General features: G+C 43.4%; 2 protein-coding genes across 6 annotated transcripts in view; one reads left to right on the top strand and one right to left on the bottom strand.

Annotated features, from left to right (window-relative positions):
* megf6b (multiple EGF-like-domains 6b) overlaps nucleotides 1-4,144 on the top strand; it is a 56,406-nt gene extending 52,262 nt beyond the window's left edge. Inside the window, exons 33-38 of the mRNA XM_072381912.1 lie at nucleotides 122-250; nucleotides 349-477; nucleotides 1,101-1,229; nucleotides 1,322-1,450; nucleotides 2,274-2,402; nucleotides 2,672-4,144. Coding sequence (XP_072238013.1) covers nucleotides 122-250; nucleotides 349-477; nucleotides 1,101-1,229; nucleotides 1,322-1,450; nucleotides 2,274-2,402; nucleotides 2,672-2,736 — 710 coding nt within the window. The 3' untranslated portion in view covers nucleotides 2,737-4,144. The remainder of the gene's footprint in view (nucleotides 1-121; nucleotides 251-348; nucleotides 478-1,100; nucleotides 1,230-1,321; nucleotides 1,451-2,273; nucleotides 2,403-2,671) is intronic.
* The window catches only part of kcnab2a (potassium voltage-gated channel subfamily A regulatory beta subunit 2a), an 83,292-nt gene continuing 62,523 nt past the window's right edge, over nucleotides 3,511-24,279 (bottom strand). For 3 of the 5 annotated variants that reach the window (XM_072381916.1, XM_072381915.1, XM_072381917.1), the window contains 13 exons: nucleotides 21,316-21,359; nucleotides 21,060-21,097; nucleotides 20,718-20,797; nucleotides 16,314-16,358; nucleotides 15,776-15,820; nucleotides 15,519-15,562; nucleotides 15,200-15,286; nucleotides 13,625-13,710; nucleotides 13,343-13,463; nucleotides 12,267-12,361; nucleotides 11,026-11,146; nucleotides 9,034-9,122; nucleotides 3,511-7,908 (listed from right to left, as the gene is read on the bottom strand). In XM_072381916.1, the coding sequence (XP_072238017.1) occupies nucleotides 7,819-7,908; nucleotides 9,034-9,122; nucleotides 11,026-11,146; nucleotides 12,267-12,361; nucleotides 13,343-13,463; nucleotides 13,625-13,710; nucleotides 15,200-15,286; nucleotides 15,519-15,562; nucleotides 15,776-15,820; nucleotides 16,314-16,358; nucleotides 20,718-20,797; nucleotides 21,060-21,097; nucleotides 21,316-21,359 (985 nt within the window). In that variant the 3' untranslated portion in view covers nucleotides 3,511-7,818. The remainder of the gene's footprint in view (nucleotides 7,909-9,033; nucleotides 9,123-11,025; nucleotides 11,147-12,266; nucleotides 12,362-13,342; nucleotides 13,464-13,624; nucleotides 13,711-15,199; nucleotides 15,287-15,518; nucleotides 15,563-15,775; nucleotides 15,821-16,313; nucleotides 16,359-20,717; nucleotides 20,798-21,059; nucleotides 21,098-21,315; nucleotides 21,360-24,279) is intronic. The other 2 variants (XM_072381913.1, XM_072381914.1) reach the window with 1 other exon arrangement.

Genomic DNA, 24,279 nt, shown 5'->3' on the forward strand with positions numbered 1-24,279 from the left:
GTTAGTGAATTTACGATATTAGGAGACCTTTTTAGGTCTTTTCCTTTTTAACTATCATGCACCTTTACTTCTGTGGAAGTTTTCCTCGGTTTAGCTCGAGCGTGTGTGTGTTCCACCCCAGGCTGCCCTGCAGGCTGGTTTGGGGCAGATTGCACCCGACGCTGTGACTGCAGTAATGGAGGAGTGTGTGACTCCGAGACCGGCAACTGCACCTGTGCTCTGGGCTGGACTGGTGAACACTGCAACACAGGTGACCACATTTTATGACTGGGATCTGTTGTGGAGCGTTGAGTCTAAATATGGGACGTCATGAGGTTGATATTTTTGTCTTCCTGTCTTGTATGTCAGAGTGTCCTGCGGGTCGATTTGGTGCCAACTGTCAGCTGAGATGTAACTGTCAAAATAACGGCTCTTGTGACAGAGTGATGGGAACGTGTCACTGCGGTCCGGGCTTCTACGGACATCTGTGTGAACACGGTGAGAAGTGAACAGACAAGCACACAAAGAAGGGCAGAGGTGTCACAGGGTATCAATCTGGATTTAAAAAAAAAAAAGGATTCTATTTTTTTTTTTACTAAAATCCCACTTATGTTAAAAACAGCAATCTGATATCATGTCTGAGCAAACATACCCTGCTGTCGTGCGCTCCTGTGTGCCTCAGGCCTCCACTGTTGTACACATCAGTGAGTCAGAAATTGAACTGGCTGACGCATTCTTTGATTATGATGAACATGGACCCAACAGCAACATCCTGCCGCTGCAAATACTTTTCATGCCTCTCTGTTGTCGAGTCGTCACAACTACATGACTCAGCTTTGCCTAAAGTAAAGTCAGCTCAAGACAACCCGAAGATGTCGTGGAATGTACAAGACACCAAAAACCACCAGAAGCATCAGCAGACAACGCAACACCGCCCCCGTAGTTTCACCCTTCGTTACCACACACATACATGCTGATCTTGTAGTTCCAGAGGACACTTCTGGCCCTCAGAGATCTGTTTCCACTTTTGGAAACTCACAGTTAAACTCTCTGGTTATAGTTGTTTATTAATTGAGCTTTTTACAAGCTTAAAGGTCAACTTTAAATCTCCTCCCTGCCAGCCTGCCCTCCTGGACTGTACGGCCCGCTGTGTCAGCTGCAGTGCGACTGTATGAATGGCGCCTCGTGTCACCCCGTGTCGGGCCAGTGTATCTGTCCGCCAGGATATCACGGAGCCCGCTGTCACAGAGGTCAGTCGAATCTGTTCAACTCCCCCCTCCCTCCACAATTTAATGACAGAATAACAGGCTTACTGACATTTTTCTCCTCCTCTACCTCTCAGTATGTGAGCAGGGCAGCTATGGTCAAGGCTGCGCCGAGGTGTGCGACTGCGAAGAAGACGCTGCATGTGATCCCGTGACGGGAAAATGCGTCTGCCCCTCAGGGAAAACCGGACCCAGATGTGACGCTGGTAGTTTTCTATCCTTTTTACTGGAGTCGCCGAATTTAAAAAAAGGGAATTAAAAGAGAATACTAGATAGGATTTCCTTATAGCAAGAAAACAAAATGTTTTCCTGTCACAGTTATCAGACATCAGTGATGTATGCCAGCATGCAGAAACAGCAACTTAACAACAGAGATGTCTTAAGCTGTAAAATCTGTTGATAGGTTTTATCTGAGCGGCTGCTGGCTGAAGCAGATGTGGGAGCTCTTCAGCCACTCTTCTGTGCTGGTTACAAGATGTTTTCTGTTCTAATGACTAAAGAAAACATAGATGACACTTTAATACCTTATAAATCATCCCTATAATCCTTTACTACCATCTTGAGATGTGATCAAATGAACCAAAACACAAATTTTCAGATTTTCCTGATGCATTTCATGATGTACCCCAAGAAAAATTCTGCATGGTCATGTCAACAACAATCTGTTATATTTCTGACTACAAAATAATCAAGCTGTGATCTTGAGATAACCGTTTGAAAATCCTTACAAGTCACAGATTTTCTTGGCTTCATTTAATTTTTTTTATATAAATTTAAGTGCTGTTTTTCAAGTGGTTTCTTTATTCAAATGTGCTTCATAAAATAGAGGGTGTTGTTTGTATTTGAACTCTGAATCTGAACGACAGCAGTACAAATAATATGTTATCATTATCGAGTCAATGCACTTTATTACCGCCATCATATTCAGTCACATGACTAATCGGGGGGGTGTTTACAAACACGCTAGAGGCAGGTCAAGATCAAACTGTGCGTTTGTATTAAACTGTGTTCTTGTGTGTTTCGTGTCAGACTGCAGAGCCGGTCGATTCGGTCCTGACTGCACAGAGACCTGCAGGTGTGAGAACGGGGCGCCGTGCGACCGGCGCAGCGGCCGCTGCCGCTGCCTGCACAGCTGGATGGGACTGTCCTGCCAGGAAGGTAAATAGGAGACAAACACACACTGTGGCAACAATCACCTCATGACTAAATCCACACCGATGGCAGGTGACCTCCTTTGGTCCCTCGAGTCAGAAGCAAGCAGGCGTTCATGCTGACTTGGTGAAATGAGAGTAAGTGCTGACAGTGTTCGGTTACCGTCTGTGTGGCGTAGAACTGCAGCTGCTGCGCTTTTTTATCGCTGTGACTTTTGTTCTGATCAAATACGAGTGTTTTTGCTGAGCTGGACTCACGGCTCCGTTTCACTTCAGGTGGACCTGCACGTTATGTCTCTGGGAGCAGCAGAGGGGACTCGGAACACAACAACTCGTTATAGCAGCTCCGTGTAGCTGGAAAACTCAAACTGGGAGCGGGAACTAAAGTGACTCATGTGAGAGAACACTGCTGACAAGAAGCTGCAGCAGCTGGAAGATCCAGGGAAACAGACTCTGATGAGAACAACAGCTCCTAATGAATGTCCGAGCAGGATTTTATGAGTATATAGATAGATGTGCCAAAGAGTGTGAGCTGGTGCCATCGGCCTCGTGGGAACATGAAATCTTCAGAATAAGAATGTCGACATTTCCTCATCCAGAGTGCAGCATCAACAGACTGTGGTTGTTTTACTGCACTTTTAGTACTTGATGAAATACTTTCCTCAAAATACCTTTTTGTAGGTACTGTATATATATAAATCCCAAAACAGTTTTATGCAGTTGGTAAAATTAATCCAAGCTGACACTGAAGCCGTTATGAGAATGACATTTTTTCACTTTGAATTTATTTTTCTGTCTACAAAATGAAGTATGACCTTCAGCTAAATGGTGCCCTCCTCTCAGATTATCACAGCCGTTTGTTTCTGTTGACAAAAAAAAAAAAATGTAAAGCTCGAATTTTACTTCTCTTACAAGTCGCCTGCATTCACGTGCACCTTTTGGCGCCGTCGCTTTTTTCTTTTTATAGATTTTCTGTATAAATTGCTTCGTATTTATATTTCACATGGTTGTTTACGTTTGAACGAACCATGAGTTTGAAGCTTAACTGTTTTTCCACTGATAAACCCACTAAAAAAAAAAAAAGAAAATTACAAATAAAGACAGACACATCCAGGTTTGGTTTACCATTCTTATCTTTATCATTATTTCATTGAAGATCGAAGCTGTACATCCTGTCTAAAGTTCTGATTCAAGCACAGTGCAGATAGCAACGCCTGCAAAAGAAAAATCAAATGAAAAGAAAAAAAGGCAGAGGTGATCACAACGAGAAATATGTACAAAGGTCAGTATGTACAGGCTCTCACTAGGCCGTCCTCAGAGTGAATTCAGTACACTGCTGCATTCGAGCATTCCTCATAATGCACACACAGCACAAAAAATTGCTTCTTTTTGTCAGTCTTAAAGTTGATACAATACTGACAGGATAATGCAGCATGATGGAAAAAAAAAATAACAGTTCTTTTAACTCTCTCTACAGCATTAAAGGCTAAAACATAAAAATATATTCTCTGTATCACCGAATCTCCGTCTGTGGGTCTGTTTCATGTCATCAGAATGTCAGAAGAGCAAACATCATGAAACCAGGACCTCTTAAAGCATTAATTATACCTGCACAGGTAAGGGCAACACACACACACACACACACACGAGCCTCCAACGTGAAGGTTTTCCTACAGAGTGAATCTTTGTGGAGCAGGAAAGCGAATAACACGAACAGCCTCACAGCGTAACAGTTCAAAGGAAAAGAGACAGTTTGGGAAAACTTCTTTTTTTTTAAAAAATTTTAAATCAAATTTCTTGCCAGATGAGAGGTTTGATAACACCATCATGCCCGGCTGCTAAGTATGATGTTACACTCAGAAGTCTGCTGGATTAGATAAGCATAAAGACTGGCAGCAAAAAAAAAGCACAACCTGTCTAACAGCTCACTTTGAAATTCATCACGGGAGTTTATGAACAGCTCACGTTGTCGGGAGGGTTCTTACATGAATAAAAGCGAGAGACACTGTAGAGATGAAATATATATTCTTTAAAAAAAAAAAAGGCAATTATGATGATTTTCACATCATAAGCACAGAAGAACAGAAATTCACAGAACTATTCCGTATTTTACAAGGCGATAGAGTGAGAAAATGAGCGGGAAGCTGTGGGACTTGTTTGCTACCAGTGTGTCATTATTGTTCAGGTTCAGGCCATTCGAGTTGCTGCTCATAAGATGTTGGTTTCTTATCGTCACTCGAAAGGTACAGCCAGTAGACATCCACTTAGAGACTAGAGACTTCCTGGAGTCTCTGCCGGGCTGCCAGAAAAAAGGAGAATCTCGCTGCAGATCTCGCTCAGACTGACCTCCGTTTGCTCAACTTGTTTTAGATCGAGGCTTGACCCAAAGTTTTTCTCGGATTTTTTTAAACCACTCACCCTTCTGTGGTGTTAAAACACCAAAGCAACTCCTAAGTTGTTGAAGGTCAGCTGTTTTTGTTAATGGACTCTAATGAGAGCATAAAAGGAAGGTAAAAGGCTGCCTGAAAGATTTTTTTTGCTTTAATGACTTCAGTCACGTTATTGTTTTATTGCTTAGTATCAGTTTAATTGTCTGCTTTATTCAGATTACCTTTAACTTGACCTTTTTACTCCCTCCTGAGGTTCCAGTTACAGCAGCTGACTTTTGAGAGTAAATACAGCACATTGTGAAATCCTTCATCTGGTACCTATGTGAGTGGCTTGAGGAGCTGGACTCAGCCCAGCTCATTATTACTTGTAATCATTCTTCTATCACTTTTTTGTTTTTGAGTAGAGCATTTTTAAGGAGACCAAATCTCAAACCTCTGGTTGCATAGTGAGAATTACATTAATCTTAAATAACACTTCAAACGTCACACTGCAAATGATCAATTTTTACACTGTCGTTATGTATGAATAAACAAGCTCTGACATGTTAATTAGTGAGCTTTAGAAATGCTGACAGGTGGATTTTGTTACTGTTGGAGAGCGTCACAGCAGCTGTTTCGAGTGTTTCCAGCTGAGCTACATTAGGCTCATCGTTAGCAGACAGATATGAACGTGATATCAGACTCCCTTTAAGTTTCAGCAAGAAAGAAAATAACCGTTTCCCCCCCCCAATATGTCGCACTTTTCTTTTAAGTCTCAGACTTCTTCTCCGCTCCCTGCAGGTGAAAACATCAAGAACACGTGAACTCTACAGACAAATCAACTCTTCTGAGAAAACAGCATCTGTATGTGCCGGTTTTATTCACTCAGACTTTACACAAGAGGTCAAATCAAACTCAAACAGGGATCAACTAACACGACAGACTAAAGCGTGGGATTAGTTTAGTTGATCCCCCATTTCCACAACACGCACACGACAACACACACAAGATTAACAGCAGACACCTTAAATGACGTTAAAAATAACCTACGAGTAGAAGCAGACTGTTAACCTCATCCACACAAATCACTTTGATTATCCCCTCCACTTTAGCTGAGAAACTCTTAGATCTCAGTCATTTGCCCTTGACAGTTTGCTCAATCTGCGCTTATTTTTTTCAGCTAAGAATCCACAGCTGATCAGCTGTTAGTAAAGACTTGTTATCTACACGTGTTAGTAAGCTGAGAAGCTGCACCTCTCTTGTCCTTTAGGTACTGTAGGCTGGGTGAAGAAGGTCCATGCTGAGAGGATGTGTCACATGCTATCCACTTGTGCTTTAATCACAGTAAGAGAGCACCCAAAAGGACAAAGAATGATACAGGGCGGCGTCATAATGTCTGTAATAATACTTCTGATACGTGTCAGGCCGTGTGCTGCCTGAAACAAACCTTATCAATACTAAAGCACTTAGTCGTACTATGCATTCTGTATATGAGGGTCATAATTGTTAACTAGTATAACAGCTTGGTCAGGTAAAGATATATACTGTATGGAGTACAGTCCATACCATAAATAGATAACAAGCTGCACATGCTTCAAGATGACTTCTATAATCTTGCAGGAAGTGAGAGTGAAACACTGGAGTGTGTCGGCTAACGGAGAAGAGGGTGAAGATGATCTTTGGCTCAAGCCACGCTAAAAAGTCACTGGTCCTCCCCAGTGTCCACACATCAAAGAGACAAAAGACGACAAAATACAACCCGACCGCAAACACACCTGAAACCATCTGCTCCGTTCCCTGAGCTGCTGCCACCGGCTAATTTAACTGACACACAACTCCTCCGTCCAACAAACACCTCCACCAGTCAGCGTTCACTGGGGACATGTGACCAGCTGGCCAAAGAAGCAGCTGTCGAGCTGCTCGCCTACACCCAAGCACAGTTTGACGCAACTGCAAATAAGGCAAAGTACACCAACGAAACTTGATTGAGGAGCGATTTCTGTGAGATATGATCACTCCCCGTGCAGCTGAGCCTCAGCCTCAAGGCCGAGGACGGCGGCAGGGGAACACAGTGAAGCATGGGGGGGGGGGGGGGGTGACTGCAGCTCCTTGTTAGGGAGGAAAGAACAGCTCATCTGTTCAGCGGCAGACAAACACATCAGCCTAAGCTCATTTCACTGGTCAGGATGGAGAGGTTTCTCCTGCAGAGGGCAGTCGTTTCTGTTGAGTTCTGGACTTCAGAGCGTTAGGCTGGACAAACACACTGCCAGTGAAGACACAGAGGGAGGACGAAGAGAGGGGATTTTCAAGAGGCGACGCGATTCTATAGTGCAATGGTTGTGAGATAAGACTATGTTAATACCCATCCTCTCCCTTGCTTAAAACTACCCTCCAACACCTTTACTGACAGTACTAAAGTGCTGATTGTTGCAGCCCACGAGAGGGCCGGTAATGTCACAAACTTTCCTTCAGAAAAACCTTGACGGACTTTTACAGTACACAAGTGTTTGTAAACGGAACGTCTCGGGAACAAATGCATGGCTATGGTACATGTGCAACAGCAGTTCTCATATATTCATACAGTATGAACTTCATCTACCTTTTAATTGCATTCAGTTTTAGAAAAAAGAGCAAAAAACAAAAAAAAAAAAAGAAAAAGAAAAGAAATTAGAAATCTGGCTGTCAAGCAAGCGTGTGCTTTATTTTTTAAAAAGATATTTTTTCTAATTTTTCTCTATGGTTTTAAAATACGTTCAGCTGAATTGATGTATAACTGATTTTACGTATGAGCACATAACCCTAACCCCCTCTTCCACTTCTGTCTTTGTTAATCTGGTCCTGTACTGTAGAGGTGACTATTTTTTTTTTCTTCCCCCTTTTCTTATCTTATCCCTGTAACTCTAAATGAGGTGCCCTGCGTGGCCTTGGTGTGGCCAGACTCATGCGTCAGGGTCTCACTCAGTAAAAGCTCAAGCAAACAGAGGATCAGGCAAAGGTGGGGCCGCTGCAGCAGCAGGCCGGGTGCAGCCCTGCCGGGCGGGGCCGCACCGCACGTTAGGAGCGGTAGTCTTTTTTACTGTACGGCTTGTTCCCCAGGATGCTGTCCACTTCGTGTGTGATTGACGATGACAACTTTGGAAGAACCTGTGAACACACAAGACGAACATACAGTTTGTGTTCATAGTCACCGTTTGGCTTAGATAAAATCATTAGAAATCGTCAGTCAATCAGTCATTTAGGTGATTTTCTTTCATTTTCTTAAGAGTGGCAAAAAAATATCATACAATTTCAAGTAATATTAACATCAAATGATTTTAATTATTTTAATTCAAACTTCTCATCATGTAGCAGGGAGCTCCGGCTGTGTTATGTTTCTATTTAAAACATTCTGTTGCACCTGATTAAAGGAGTTTAATCGCCTGTGCATCGCACTTTTCAAGCTGTTAAGCTTTTCTGCGACAGATCAGTATAAAGTAGCAAGTTTTAAGTTGGATTATTTAGTAAATTTCTGTTTATAATGAAGAAATATGAATATATCACATGTGCATAACATTTTTATTGTGCGTTTAACGTAAATGGCTGCTACAACAATCTAATTTCCCCCCTGGGTATCAATAAAGTCGTCCATCTATGACTATAAAAAGGTCGTTTTGTCAATACAATATAGACAATAAAACAACAAATAAATGCTGAATAAAAAATTAACTCAATTTCTTTGGACTTCCTGAGAAAAAAAAAAACTGATTTGCACCAGAGACTGTGGTCTATTTCAGGGTGTGTGATTCAAATTTTGGCAAAAGGAAAACTGCAGAGCCCTTGGGAAATGTGAGCATAACATTTGGAAACCGAAATATCACTTGTACAGGAGGAGAGGAGCTTTATAGTGCACACACGATGCATCAGAATGCAGGAGAGGTGGATGCTCTTTACTGCAGGCCACAAATCATGTGAAGAAAGGACGTAAACCCCCACCAGTCTGAGAACCCCATTAAAGAGTGCATCTTATCAGCAGTGCAGGAAGTGGCTCGTCTCCCGTCCCCCGTGGCAACTGATACTCCGCTGACCTTATTAACGCAATACAGTAAAGCAGCCGAGTGTGCGGCGGCAAACTGCCCAAAAGGCCGAGCTGTACTCACGAGTAGAAGCTGCTGTTAGGCACCGGAAGGCACGAACATGGGCCCGATTAAACGGGCCCGGTCACATTTTTCACAAATGAAGTTTCTCATTTGAAAGGACACACAAACACTTGCTCACATTTTGCGGCCTCACCTGAATCGCTCCTATGTTCTCCATCAGCTGGTCGGTGCTGGACGCCCCTAAAAGGACAGAGCTCACCCCCTCGTTCCGAAGGCACCACGCTGCAGGAGATCAGTAAACAGCGATGACACCCCCACCACGACTAAACACACACACATTCACGCTGGCAACATCCATGATTCAGACACAAATATATGCTGCACAACAAGCCACACAATAAGCTGTTTTTTTTTAAACATAAAGAACAATAATCCCTTCAAGACTAAATTATCCTCCTAAACAAATTCATAGATGAAATATGACAACATTATATCCGGCTAAAAACCTCACACAATCACACACAGTGCTGCTCATTTACGTTTCAAAATGCAAAAACCCCCGAATTCAATTTCATTATTGTCCAATTTAGGAATTATTCTGAAAGCAGCAGCATTTAACGTGCAGTGGATTTAAAAACACATTGTGATCCTTTCTGTGGAATATTTCCTTAAAGGTTAAGACGTAACTTGAGCTGTGAGACTAACATCACAATCAAATCAACTCCATGCGTGGAGTTCATTGGATACACGTTTCCTGCAGGTACTGAGAGGCAGGAGGCTTGCTGCGTCTCACCTCCACTGAATAAACGTAACCAAGAGAAGAACAATTATTTCAAAATAATGTTGACGAACAAACGTTTGATGAAGATCGGTCTGGATTTGCTCCTTATCAGAGCGATGCTTGTTCGCTACGTGCAGTGAAGGAGAAGCAGAGGTGAAAACTATCCACGAAGAAAAGCTGCGTAAACGCACGTTGTTGTGTTCCAGCGGTGCACTCTGCGGAGGACATGAAGGAAACCTGCCTTTCTGTAAACACTCTGAACAAACCGACACAAAAATAACACATCTCTGCTCCATGTGCCATTATATTTGTGAGCTGTATTATGCAATACAACAGCTTGCTCTTGCAATTGAGGAAGATACCACTTCTAAGAAGATTACAGTATAAAGGGAATGAGAATATGGCTGTAAAAATAGCAGGATTATGATTCTACACAAATCTTCTGCCAAATGAGAAAAAAAAAGAAAGAAAAAAAAGTGGACACTTGAAGGTTTCCTTGATTTGAAACAGCAGTAAACTGTCCCTCATGTCACTGACACCCACACCATCTATTAACTCTGTTCTCCGGCCACAGCCACAGTCTGAATCCTGAATTTAACACCTGCTTCTGCAGCACCCGCCTCAAGCAAAAGTCAGGAAGGAGTGTGTCATTGTTATCTAGTTCTTATTCAATATTGGAGTGCCACCGTGATTTAGAGGGCTACACGGTACATATAAATCTCCCGTGCTGCCTTCAGGAGCACTGAAAGGATTTATGGAAATTGGGAGAGTTCAGGCTGTCCGCTAATGGGCCGTGAAACCTAATCCGTGACAGTATATTACTGTGAGGATGAAAAATCTGCTGTGATCTGCACTGAGATCTGAGCCCGAGCTCCAGATTTATTCTGGACGTCCCTCATGTCAGTCGCTTTAACAGCACTCACAGAACTGCGCATCTTTGGGGTTTGCACATTCTCACTTGGCTGCCTGGCAGTGAATCGATATCTGTCACCCACGAGATTTATACGTGGGACGCTATTTTAATGCCAACACCTTAAACTGTCAAATAAATGTAAACACCAAGGAGAGCCTCACACCTGCATCTACAAACATACACTGTGAGAGCGTGTTTGCATTCCATGTGTTGATATTTACAGCGTCTTTGTAGGAATGAGTCAGATACGAGCTTGGAGTCGTTTCTGTATTTATGTCCCTTTTTTTACACACCGTTTGCCTTTTTAATTTTCTTTTTTTTTTACAACCAAGTCTTTCACACTACACCGACTGCAACACAAACACACACACGTGACAGCACAACAGTCAAACCAGACGGCTGCGATGAGCGCCGCTGACCCCGGCCCGTCCGAGGCAGAGGGACGAACAGACAGACAGAAAGAGAGAGAGCGGCAGAGTGTATCTGCGTACCGATGGCAAGTTGGGGCAGAGTGCAGCCCAGCCGCTCCGCGATTGCCTGCAGCTCTTTCAACTTCGCCTGCTGACGCCGGCCCTCCTCGCTCAAGATCTTGTCCTTCAACCACTGGTAGCCCTGTTGAAAACACAGCACACCTGCTCAAAAACACAGCCCTGCTCACACTGCTGCGCTGCAGCTCCTGTGTCACCAGGGCCTGTTTTTAAACACGTGACTCTGTCTCCTGCTGTCAACGCCTCAGCCAAGTTGGTTATGTCATAACTGCAAGTTTACAAACATTTCAGAAAAATTCGGTACGAAAACAGACGACCGCTAAGCTGAAAGAGTACAGGAAGCAATGTGTTTTCTAACAGGAATGTAGAGCGTGAAAGGATGCTATTAGTAACACATTAGGACCAGTGAGAATAATCAGTTAGTTAAAGAGCCAAAACCACAAACATCCACAGGCAACACTGAGCTGAACAGGTACAACACCAACACAAGGAGCTAGTTTCATGAACCAGAGAGGGTCCGACCGACAGTCACTGACACACAATCCACAGAAACACAACATGCCACTTCACCACAGTGGGACACAACACTGCATGAAGTCGGGTGTTAGCTTAGAGTTTACAGCTGAAGCTTAACTCAACAACACAATATGGCAGCAAAGTAGATAATGTATGACCTGCCTCTTTACAGCAGAATATCTCACTTTATAGTGTTTCTGAATGTTTACCCTTTAAATCCTGACAACCGCTTCCTCTCTTCATTAATGTTCAGTTAAATGGGCTTTTTGTTTCCTCACGTTGAAAGCAAAGCAAGTTTCTCGCATATGATTTGCCTGAAAAAACACACCGAGTTGGGTTCATGATTCAGTTTGCTCATTTAGTTTCAGCTAATGCTCGCATCCATAGCGTTAAATTAAAGCAATTTGTAAGGGTGCACGCATGCTGCGGTGCTGCCGTTCTGTGAGTTCGGGTTGGATCGTGTGCGCTTAAGTGCGTGCGCTAAAAATGCATTAAGCCGCCACCGGCTGGCAAACTGCTTGTGAAGAGGTGCCCAGTGCATGGCATCAACATGGCACTGAAAACACACAGGTACACAGTATGCGGTGCGCTGTTACAGAACCTGAAAGACACAAAGGCACAATGAAACACACAACCAGCAACCGGAGGGAGAAACACCAAACAGTGGGAGCGGCACAGATGATCGGAGTGGGGTGAAGGCGGGAAACAGCGAGCGGGGGTTCGTCTACCTTCAGAGATGCTCGAGAGTAGGGAGGCACCCTGCCGTCGTATTTCCCTGAGATGATCCCGCAGGCCAGCGGAGACCACGTCATGGCCCCGACACCTGAGAACAGAGACGAAAGCAGGTACAGTCGAATTCACGGCACAGACGTACTTAAATGGGCATTTTGTTTTTGACACTGCGGTTATAAAAATCGGGATTTTATCAGAGCAGAACGACAGTCTAAATGCTTCAAGTCTTAATGGGACGGTTTTCAGTCATAATTGCTGGTGTGTTTAACCATCTCACGAAAAAGAAAACCACATGAATTTCCTGGGATTTGGCTGTATTAACATACATGTTGAACTGCTTTTGAAAAAAGATGCACACTATGGCTTGTGGTTATTCTTTGTCGTTACCAGCTTCTTCTTCTGTGTAGTGAACAGGGATAGTGGAGCATGTCTGGGGCACCTAGATCCATTTGAGTGTAGTTGAGCATGTGCACGGCAGAGTGATTTGAGTCCCACGTGCATTTTCTGAGAAGGTCCATTTTGGCTGGACTAACATAATCACTTGCATTTGAAAAAGTCTAGTTTTAGTCTGACGAACACAATGATGTTTCTTTGCTACACTTATATGGTCATATTGTATCGATAAGGAACTTAAAAATGCACTAAATAATGTGATGCTGCGACGACAACAAGGAAATATTCTATTCGTGTTTCTTTTAGGCTGAACTGGAGGTTTGTTCATGAGTCAAAAATCTTCCCACTGAATTCTTGTGGATTAGTGTGAAAAACTTTGTTCAAACTACGTTGCTTGAAGGCAGCCATGGCTCAGATCGGAAGGTCTGCAGTTTGATCCACAACCCCTCCATCTGTTAAGAGATACTAAACCCTGCACTGCCCTTGAGTTTCTCATCACTGTGTGTTTGTGTGTGTCCACAATAGGAAAAGACAGCAGCACACTTACAGAAATAGAAACACTGTATGAATGAGTAACACATTGTAAAGCTCTTTGAAGAACCCAGCCAAGGTTTAAAGGTGCTGTATGAGTCAGGTCCATATACCATGTAGAGGGATCCATTCCGGCATCGCAGCTTACCTATCTTATGGAAGAGCTCGGGCAGCTGCACCTCCACTTTCTCCCTCTGAAACATGTGATACTCAGCCTGCTCACAGATGGGAGGAATCTGGTTGAACTGCCGTGCAACCGAGTACGCTTCCTGAAGGAAAACGTATTATTAACACGGTCAGGCTTTTGATATGATACATATGGGGACTGAAGGCACAAAACACCCCTATACAGCATTACGGCTACAACTCTGCCTTATGAATATCTGATTTTATAATTTACAGTCGTCCACACAGGCACACTTTGTCTCACCATTATTTCCATCGGGCTCCAGCGGGATGTTCCCCAGTACATGGCCATGCCTTGATTTATCACATGGGTCATTGCTCGAACCGTTTCTGTAAATACACACATGCAAAAATGCTAAAAACACCACCGGCGCTGGCAGGATCTTGTGTTTTCTTCAGCGCGCTACTGTATGTTGCGATAAATGCCCTCTGAGACTACTGTATGTGTATCCGTTTGTTCTTTAATCCTAAAAAAGAGAAATGCGTTATCATTTGCAATCCAAATTGCCTGCGCCATTCAGGAGGGAGGTGGAAAAGCTGATTATGTTAATCAGAAAGCTGAGCGTCCTGATGCGGATGACATCTTTCCTTAAAAAGGCACACTTGAATGACATTCATGTTAAAAATTCACAAGAATCTGCCTATTTTTTGGGGTTTTGTTTTTTGATCTTCAACATGCTGTATAAAGAAGGAACCCGGTGAAATAAATAAGAGATGACAGCCATATGTACACCAGTTCAAATCTTTAATCGCACACAAAGTGGGTTGACACACTGAATGACTGCTTATGCATTTTAAGCACTGAGGGTTGAAAATATGTTAGGGATGATCCCCCCCCCCCACCACACTTTAGTGTACAGGGTGAATGTTAAAGAGATTTATCTCATGGCATTGTGTTTTCACATAACTATCATTTAAAGGTGTGGATTTCATTTAACAGCCGCATCTGACCTGCGTGTGCAGCTGACTGAAATCTCACATCACTCGGGTCTAATTTACGTCTTTTTTTTCTGTCCGACGGCAGAACAAATTATCAAACACGTTAGAGAACGTTCGGGATGAGAGTGTAAAAAAAAACCAAGGCTACGTCCACCCTTTGTAATCCTTCGTCCATTTATTAACTTTACTGATGCTTCTCTGCTTTAACACATCGACCCTCTACATCATAGAGAGGGCTCTTGGCTTCAGGGTTTTTTTCATAATTGACAAAGAAGCAATTTGCCACCTTTTCACCCTGCTTACCCCTTTAGCTGCTGCCAAGACTAAATACACCAGATGGCTTAACCACTGGAGATTTGCAGACACATTCCCAAAGCTGTCTATGTGAGCTGCGTGCAGTCGCTAAAGGGCAGATGGGCTAAAGAATCGCCTCGACTTCTCCACCAAACACCGTCAGCTACTTCTGCCAAAAGGCACGTTGAAGTATTGTGAACGAGTCCAAGCCAATGAAGCATCAAACTGGAGGCAGCAGAAAGATGACCTCTGATTCAACTCTAACCTGAGGAGGAACTCTACTACTGGAGCAGATGGATACTGTGCGACCAGCTGAGCCCACACACGGTTAAAACTCTGCCATTTAAAGGTCTCCAGCATCAGTATCTATCATCGTTCGGACTGTGGAGGTGGAAGCAACCCGGACAACATGCCGCATTTTAAAAATAGATGTTTCAGTTACAGAGGGTTTGTAAATCCCAGTCTTCTCACAGCAGTAGTCATAGAGACGAAAAGGGGTGTTTATAAAAATGACAAAACACAGCAAAAATGTGAAAGAACAGAGAAAGATACATCTTTTTCTTAAATAAAGAGACTTTACAGTTACCTTCCATGGGTGTGTTAGGGTCCGGTCTGTTTGCAAAAACCACATCGACGTAGTCTAATTGCAGTCTTTCTAAGGAGGCTTTTAAACCTAAAAACAAGCAGCACACATTAAAATGCACCACCAAAATGAGTACAGAGGATTCTTAGCTTAACTGGGTTATTGTTCCCAGAAGTTTTCTATGCAGCTGCAACAACCTCAAGAGGAATTTGTCTAATAAGATGCAGCCATGATTCCCTCGACCCCAAAGCAACTAATTAGGAAGTAATTTGTTGTTGCAGCAGCAACCTTTAATCCATTAGCACGTTGTGCTGCTACCTACCTTCTATAATGTGCTTTCGGGATAAACCTCTTTCAGTCTCCGCTCTACAAAAGAAACAAAACGCAGACCTTGTGTTATGGACAACTTTTAAAGGCTCTCACTGGTGGCATAACATCATCGTTGTGAAATATCAGAGATTTTTTCAGTTTGTCTGGAAGAACCTGACAACACATCCCATGACCACAGGTACCAGGAACATGCAAGTCAGGGGATTCACGCAGGATAGTCTTTCATTTGGCAGCCGGATGAAAACTTACTTCCCGCCCCAGAAGATCTTTGTCGTTATCACCAGACTTGAACGTCTAAAAATGGAGAAGCACATCTGTAAGAACACCTGCCAAGCAGATCCACTCAATAAAGTCAGAAGTATCAAAGCAGCAGTCCACTCTAGACACGGGGTTTATATTCCAACAAACTATGCATTTCTACCTTACTCTATCAGTGTCATAATCACCCACATCCTGCAACAAGTGTGACCGCCACTGACTGAGTATTGTGAATGAGTGCATAACCTGATCTCATATAACATACAAATGCCAATCCAGGAGTGATAAGATAGAAGACAAGGCACTAGAAGTTCATCCATTATTCAGCATCTTTGAGGAGGGACACTCGACTGAGGGCACAGCACGGCTGCCCACATTAATCTCGCGTGTTGTGAACTGGAACAATAAGTTTCCAGCTCACAACACACAGCTTCCTGACATGAGCGAGATGATACAAGATTAAGCACGCTGGCAGGGACGGAAATTAAAAAAAAACAAAAAACATGCTCAATCGAAGCGTGCCTCGTACCTCCATCCCTTCTTCTTTATGATGTTTCCGAGCACCACCTCTGCCCTGCGGAGCAGACGGAGAGAGAAAGATCAAATAAAGATAGCAGAGAAATTAAACGATCATTTACACGACACAGACTGGGGACTGCTCTCTAAATGAAAGGAAGTGGTCTGACTCGACACACCCGCTGTATAATGCATCAGGGGAGCTTTTACGAGAAAGAGCACCTGTTTAGGGGTTGGCGGGTGTGAATGAGCTGCCAGGTCAGAGTCAGCCGGGCGTGAGCCCAGCTGTGCTGTCAACCCACCACTATGTGGTTCATTAACAGTGGAAGGGGTGCTAATGAGCGACATTACGTTCAACATGGGGCTCATTAGGGCTGGGCAGAAAGCTGTCAGTAGGGTGTCTCTGTGGTGTCTAACGCCCTCCCCCCTGCAGCCCAGTTTTTTTTTGTGAAAAGCTTTAAGATACTAAGGGTTAAAAAAATAAAAGAAAAAAAAGGAAACAACCAAGACATGTTTGGGATTTATTTCAGGTGCAATGATGAATAAAGCTACGTTTTGCTGGCAAGTTTCAAAACTGTGAAACACTGAGTAATGCACCTCACCTACAACGCAGTGCACTCCTGCCCCAGGCAGTGTGTGTGTGTGTGTGTGTGTGTGTGTGTGTGTGTGTGTGTGAGGCAGTCCGACATGTTATAATCAGTCAAGATGTTCAGTTCCGTGCAAAACTTTACATGTACAGGATCTTATCGATCACAAGCTAACTTCAGGGTGGTGTTCGATCGATCATCTGAAAATGGACTCTGCAGCAGGACGAAGAGTCTAAACAGGCAGCTAAAGTCACAGAGAAATTTGTTCAGTCACAAGAAGAAAAAGATTTTCTAGCCCGACCATCCTGTCCAGTGTTTATTGACCGTTGTTGTTGTTTCTCGGTCTTACTGTCCACTCACCCCCACTGGTTGAGACAGATGGCTGCCCTGCCTGAGTCTGTGTCTGATGAAGCTTTTTTTGTTGTTAGTCTGTCTTGAAAAGGGTCAAAATGTTGGTCTGCATCTAGCAAACAAAACAACTGAGGAGAACTATTAAGACTGAGTTAAAAACTGTTCAACGCACACTTATCACCCAGAGGGACAGTGGTTATCAGTTCACTACAGTCTTCTGGGAAGAAATGTGATCATCAGCAGAATTCACCACAAGGTTTAAAAATGAAAGTAAGAGCATTTCCACTTTGTACAATGTGAAGTGAACTTAATGTACTGGGGCTAAACAGGAGTGTAGGCTTAAGAAAACCTGTTATCGGGGAGGTTAATTGGAAAAAAAATGTACAGCTCGCCAGGCAGCAAAAAGACTGGACTCGAGACAAAGGTCATGTTGTCTGATAAGTCCAGATTTACCTTGATCCAGAGTGATGGGTGCATCAGGGTAAGAAGAGCTGCAGATGAAGTGCTGCACCCATCATTCTTAGTGTCTACTGTACAAGCCTGTGGGGCAGAGTTATGATTTGGAGGTTGCTTCACTAGTGCCCAAAAAACCGTCAACTGACCGACATCAATAGATTTTTCTTCTTCCCTGATGGCATATTTCAAGAAGATGACAAATGCCAGGATTTATCAGACTCAAACTGTGAAAGAGCGGCTCAGGGAGACACATGATTCACACACGGACTGGGCACCACTGAGTCCTGACCTTAACCAAATTCAGAATCTTTGGGATGTGCTGGAGTACACTTTATGCAATGATCCAATTACCAATACAAGATCTTGGTGAATAATGAATGCAAAATATAACAGTGAGTCACTTTTTGTTGTGTTTACACAACTTATGTGACGGTGCCAACGCAGCAGAATCTTCTGATATCTGATATTTCCTCTTGTTTCTTATACAATTCAATTCAATATTTATACACCACCCCAATAAAAACCCACTGACTCGTGTGTTTATGCCTGGTACGCCCTGCAGATCCACCCAGTACAGCAGTTGCCTCTCTACGATCAGCAAATGCAGATCCTGCCAGCTGGATGCACATATTTTCAAACAGCTGAAACGCTCTCCTGAGAGTTAAAAAGGTGTTTGGGAGCTTACGGTAACGACGTGCACGTGTCCTCCTCAAAGACCCACGCAGAGCAGGAGGGTTGTCCTTCTGAAATGTGAGTAACTCGAGAGCCCAAACAGAAGGTTCGGGGTGCCTTGAGCAGGCCGACTTTCTTCATCCACTCATTAATTAGGCCTATATGCTGCAGAGCTGACGCTATGACTTGTGGCAGAAGCTGTGATGTAACGGTACATTATTCATGCATTAATAAGACTGTATTGCTTTCATATTTCTCAGTAATTAAGACGCTGGTTTCACATGTTAGACATGTACTACGCACTTAGAGTAAAATGGAGTTTCTTGCTGATAACTGCAGCTTCATGGCATGAGAGGAGCAGGGCAGGGTTTATTTGTGCATATTTACCCATATTTACTTCTCAGAAATGGTGGCCTGCACATTGGTACGGAAATGCTAGTCAAGCATGATAACCAATGTTTAATTACTCTTGTGTGTAGATTTTTTTTTTTTTTTTGCTTTGTGACTGTTTTCTATGGCTAAGCTCCAACAAACAGCTTAAATGTCGTGTTTATCTGTCCAAAAAAAATAAAAAAAAATCAACATTACAGCAGCTGACTGCACAGCGACCCACATCGTGGCGCATTCTCAGAGGCTGGCTGATTAAAGAAACAAAAGCCAGACGGAGGCCTTCACGTGAAAGCGTGTGCATGCAAGTAATATCGGCTCCTTGGTACTGCTTTGCAGAGGAGGCTGTCAGGACTAACACCTGTGCAGCACAGACAGATCGGTGCTGCCACACAAACACTCGCACTGGGCAGATTTGGCTGTTTAGCTGGGGGTTGTTTTAAATAAGCTGGTCAAGGGCAGCGGTGTTTATACTTCTGTGTCAAAGATCGAACTTCACTGGCTCCGACATAAAACGAGCAGTGAAGTAAGTAGTTATGACGCGTCAGATAGCATCTGCAGAGGCATGAGAGGAAGATAACCACTGAGACCTACAGCTTATTTCCTCTTTGTTTTCTACCGAGACACTCTAATGCAACTCTAAAAACATAATGACAAAAGTAGAATATTCTTGGGAGGATTTAAAAAGGACCTGCTGTAGTTAATCAGATATACTGTTTGCGAAGATAATCCCTTCGATTATTTTGAAGCACCCAAATTGCTACAAAGCCAGATTAATCCACAAAGGAATTTAAACCATCCTTACATCCGTACGTAAGGCAGCACGCACAGGGCTGCTTTCTGAGCTTAGAATATCATCTATAAACATCCACCAAATTAACCACGACTGGATCTTCGTGGAGACAAATAATTTCATAATTTCAGTTGCGTGAATTCACTGTTCAGCTAAAGGGTGAAATAAGTAGACGTAATTAGCAAGATGTCAAACCTCAAATGAACTATGATGTGGAAAACGTGACTGAAAAAGAGTGTTTATTTTTGTTTTATAGGTGTGGGAGTTTCAGCTGCCAGAATTTTTCATCTCTCCACTGAAGGTGAAATTTCTTGGGTATTTAAGTCCCATGCTGTGTGCCCAACTTCTTTAATAAATCTGTTTTCACTGCACCCTGAAATTGAATTCATGAATTTCTCCACCTTTTTTTCCTTAAATTTCCAGCATTTCGACCTCTATTAGTTGGAATAAATTGAAGATGCGAAGAGAGCTTTAACATGTGTCTTTAAGTGCGTTGCTCTGAACGCGTGTGAAAATGCCCTAAAAGTGCACTCATATACATATTCAGAGGTGATTGAGCATATGGCGATATTCTTTCAGCAGTGTGAACACACACCTACTCGAGTCACGTGCCTCGAGCCAATAAAGGGCCAACGACACATTTGGCAGCGTCCTGCGTTGTGTCAGATACCAGCAGCTATTTTTAGTCATTCCTTTTGAAAAAAAGTGGAAAAGGTGTTGGCCAATTTGCTTCCGTAAACTTAAAACATTTGAAAACGAGTGACACTTAATTTGACTTGAGCGACACTTGTTTGCATCTGTACATCTGCTCTCTTTAAACTGAAAAAATGTAACCCATTTCTTTAGATACAAAGCAAAAAAGTAACATCTTTACTGGAGATGAAGATGCTTTCTAATACCAGCTGCAAACTGGCAGCTGTCTGCTTGTGATAGGATCACTCAGGACAGGTGTTAAAGACAGGAGAGAGCAGGTGATATTTTTACTGCTTTGAACTGCTTTCAAAGATTGTTGTGGAGGTTCTCGAAGCTTCTGCACATTTATCAGCAGTGGGCTTACCACAGGTATGAATTTACACCCATAATGCCAGTAAATATTCGATTACGCACAGTCTATCAGATACTTCGTAACGATTGTAGTTATTGTTTGCCGATAAAAGAGCAGGACACTCACTTCCCAGCAGCGTAGACCTCTGCTGTGTCAAATAGATTGATGCCATTTTCATAGGCCAGAGTCATCAGCTGCTCTGCCATCTGTTGAGAGAACGGGGGGTAAGGAACAAGGAGAAGGTGGGGGTGAGAGCACTGATGTGAGGTGTTAGGTCTTTTCAATTATTTATCTTCCCTCACAGGACCAAAGAAGGCCACAGTAGCTTCCTATACAGTTTATTCTGACTGTGTTTTCACTCCAGGTACATATAGGTGTCTGAGAAACTTCCGATATGCCAGATCATATGGAAGGTTTCCATTCCCGAGCTATGACTGATGGAGGATGACAAAATCCATCTGCTCTCACCTCATCCGTTATTTGTCCACCGAACGTCACCCATGTTCCTACAGAAGATGACAGGGAGGCTGGGTCAGGGTACAAGCACACACGCTACGTTCACACAGATTAGCAGTTGAGCAGTGATGCCATATGTTGTGCACAAGTGGCACGAGCATGTCATCTACAAGAAACAAGATCTGGCTTTAAAGGAAAAAAGAAAGAAAAAAAAAGGCATTTTACACCTTCTGGAGACTCAGTTTTCCAGGTGCAGCAACGTTCTTACCTAATCCCAGGCAGGACACCCGCAGGCCGGACTTCCCAAGGTTTCTGTCAAAACAGAGAAACACATTTGCATTAAGTTGGCAGTGATTTGTGGTGCTTTCGCACCCCAGCTGAAACCAGCAGGCCGCCACTGCGAGCCTCATTTTTTGGTTATTTTACAATGACAAATACAAAAACAACATTAGCCTCTCTGTTCATCAGGTTCCTCTTTTTTTCTTCCTTCTGCAGCGGAGGCTTACAGTCATGGAAGCTGAGAAGAAAGAACAGGGCTTTGTATGGATTTGGAGTCAGCACTGAGACAGTAACGCGTGAGCTGATGATGAGAATGTGCGTGTACGCGTGCACAGTAAAATGTCAGGGAAAATCAGAGACAGGAAGTGGGTCTTAAGCATGCCCACCATGACATCCACTGAAATTTCTCACAGCACGCCAGGATCCCTTCGCCTCCCTCTGACTAAAATCCCCTGCAGCAATGCGGGAGCTTGACTACTCACAACAACTTGCTTCTAAAGCTGGCGTCTCAGAGCCAATCGCAGGCCAGACCTCCTCCTTACGCCTTTGCTCTGGTCTTTGATTTGTGCAAACTTTTAAATATTCCAACAATGCCTGTGGTTCTTTGTTAGAACGCAGTGTCTTAGCAGAGTTGTCGAGCACTGAAATAACCCCTCTGTTACAAATCATTTCAAAAAAGGGACTCGAACCGCGTCGTCACACCTGCAAAAACTGTCAAATGTCTACGATTAAATGTGCAAAATTAAGTGTGCTACTTCTGGTCAACTTTCCTCATGAGATAATCTGGCTGTGTGTTAAACATAAAATGTGCCATCGGTGGTGATGTAACATGTGCAGGAGTCAAAGTGTGCATGTGGGAGGAAATCTAATACATTTTTACAAGACCTGGCTGTATGGAACAGTTCAAATGAAAAGGAGTAGAGAAGGAGACCGAAGCGTGTGCACGTGTGCAGATGCACGTGTGCAGATGTGTGTGTGCTATGCGACTGCTTGGGACTGCATGTTTGAGTGGGACTGTGTGTGTTTTTGAGCGGGGGTGAGTTAGGAAGCCGTGAAAACATTGCCGAATTGCCGCAGTGACAAGATAAACACATTCAATGTAACGCTGTAAACCATTTCACATCTCAACGGCATCATACGTCCCTCTGGGTGGGCTGGCTGCATATATATATATATATAAAAACAGAAAAACAACAATGGAAAAGGTGCCGTTTGTTTTTTGTGCCCATATGCTTTCTACTTTTAGAGGATTTCAACGATCACTGTGTTGTCCAATGTTAAGAATTCCAAGGTAACCAACAACAATGCTTCTCGGATCCCTGCATTCACTTTTATTCTTTGTTTTCCAACGCAAGCAGCTTATCAACACAAAAATGTACCAGTGTCTGATTTACGGGAAATAAAACAATATCGAACAATCAGTTTGTAGAAATAAGCTGAACGCAACGAGCTTACTTACAAAATGCACAAAGAGCCTCATTAAAAAGATATTTTTTTGTGGTCAGTGACGTTCGTAATCATGTTACAGTGGAGCAGATCAACAATTAACTGCCTCTTAATTGCATGAGTGAAACAGCCCCTCAGGGTGTTGGCTGCTGTGCAGCTTCACAGACATCACTGAAACCAAAGGCAGCTTTCTGGCCTAAACTGTTCGTGGGGCATTTTTGCTCGGGTGTTTTAATGATGGACCAAGACATCTGTCAAATGTTCAAGCAAAATTTCTCTGATTCTGCTTTCTTTAAATAGGCTGTAATCACCAGATTCTTCCAAATCTCTGCTGTGTGGTGGAGCAGAATCTTTGTCAGAGATGGGACAAATCTAGTCCCGTTTAAAACGTGTTCGCGGCACACAAGCGTGGTGAAAAACTGAGATGTGCAGTAAACCTGGCTGTTACTGGAGGTAAGTCAGCGTGCTATGGCTCATAAAAGTGACACAAAGCAAACTCGCTGCACAGCGTGCGAAAAAGCGGGCTTTAACCATGAAAACGGCACATACGAGTAGTTTAGAAATGTAAAAACAAGGATGTCCAACGAGGATATCGGAATACACAGCTCTGCCCTTGCCATTGCTCCCATTGTAAGGATGTCCCATTGTCAGCACATTGTTCTCTTCAATATTTTACTAGCCTGGCCTTGTATGCTGTTTTGAGCCGCAGCGACCCTCTGCCAGGGGCTGTGAGCAGGCAGGGTCAGGTTGCAGCTGAGCCTCAGCAGACATGAAGCCCCACAGTAAAGTCTTCCCTCTCACACCCTGCTCAATAATGAAGGAGAGGGTACGGTACAGCACAGGACAGTAATCCACTGCAGCTGCACAGACAAAGCCTGGGAACGTCCTGCTAATAAGCACACGTAGAGACCATAGCACACGCCAGGTCTGCTGGTTTTCTCTAAAAGACTCAACTCTCCTGTCCAAACAGCACAAAGCCCAACAGCAAGGCAGCGTGTTTTATTCTTAATATTATCATCAGCTAATCGTTGGAATTACATTTTCTCTTCAGCCAGGAAAGCTTTAAGACAAACGATATCTGGGGTCACCCAAGTACCCTTTAGTAATCAATTATTGATTATTGAGTTTCCCACTTATTCTGCACCCAGACAACGACCCCGGCGCACGGTCGAGGAATCAAAGAACCTTCCTCAACAAAAACCTCAGGGTCATAAATACTTCATATTTTCTTCCACGGGTATTTCCATTTGCACTTGCGACACATTTTTTGAGTCTACCAGCTTCATAAGTAAGTTGATACAACACTCAGGACTCTCCTGAGACACTGAGCAGGACACACAGCCGTCCTATAGTCATTAATGGCAATGTGATACTCTTGTTTAAGAGCATCTTGTAGGAACTTCACACTGGTTTGTGATTTGTTTTTCACTGGTTTGTGATTCTCTCAACAGAGTGATTAGGAACATTTTAAAGAGCCACTCCAACGTAGCCGTCTGGTCATTAATGA

This window comes from Leuresthes tenuis, unplaced genomic scaffold (genome assembly GCF_036924035.1).
Source record: "Leuresthes tenuis unplaced genomic scaffold, fLeuTen1.0.hap1 SCAF_3, whole genome shotgun sequence".
Taxonomy (NCBI): Eukaryota; Metazoa; Chordata; class Actinopteri; order Atheriniformes; family Atherinopsidae; genus Leuresthes; species Leuresthes tenuis.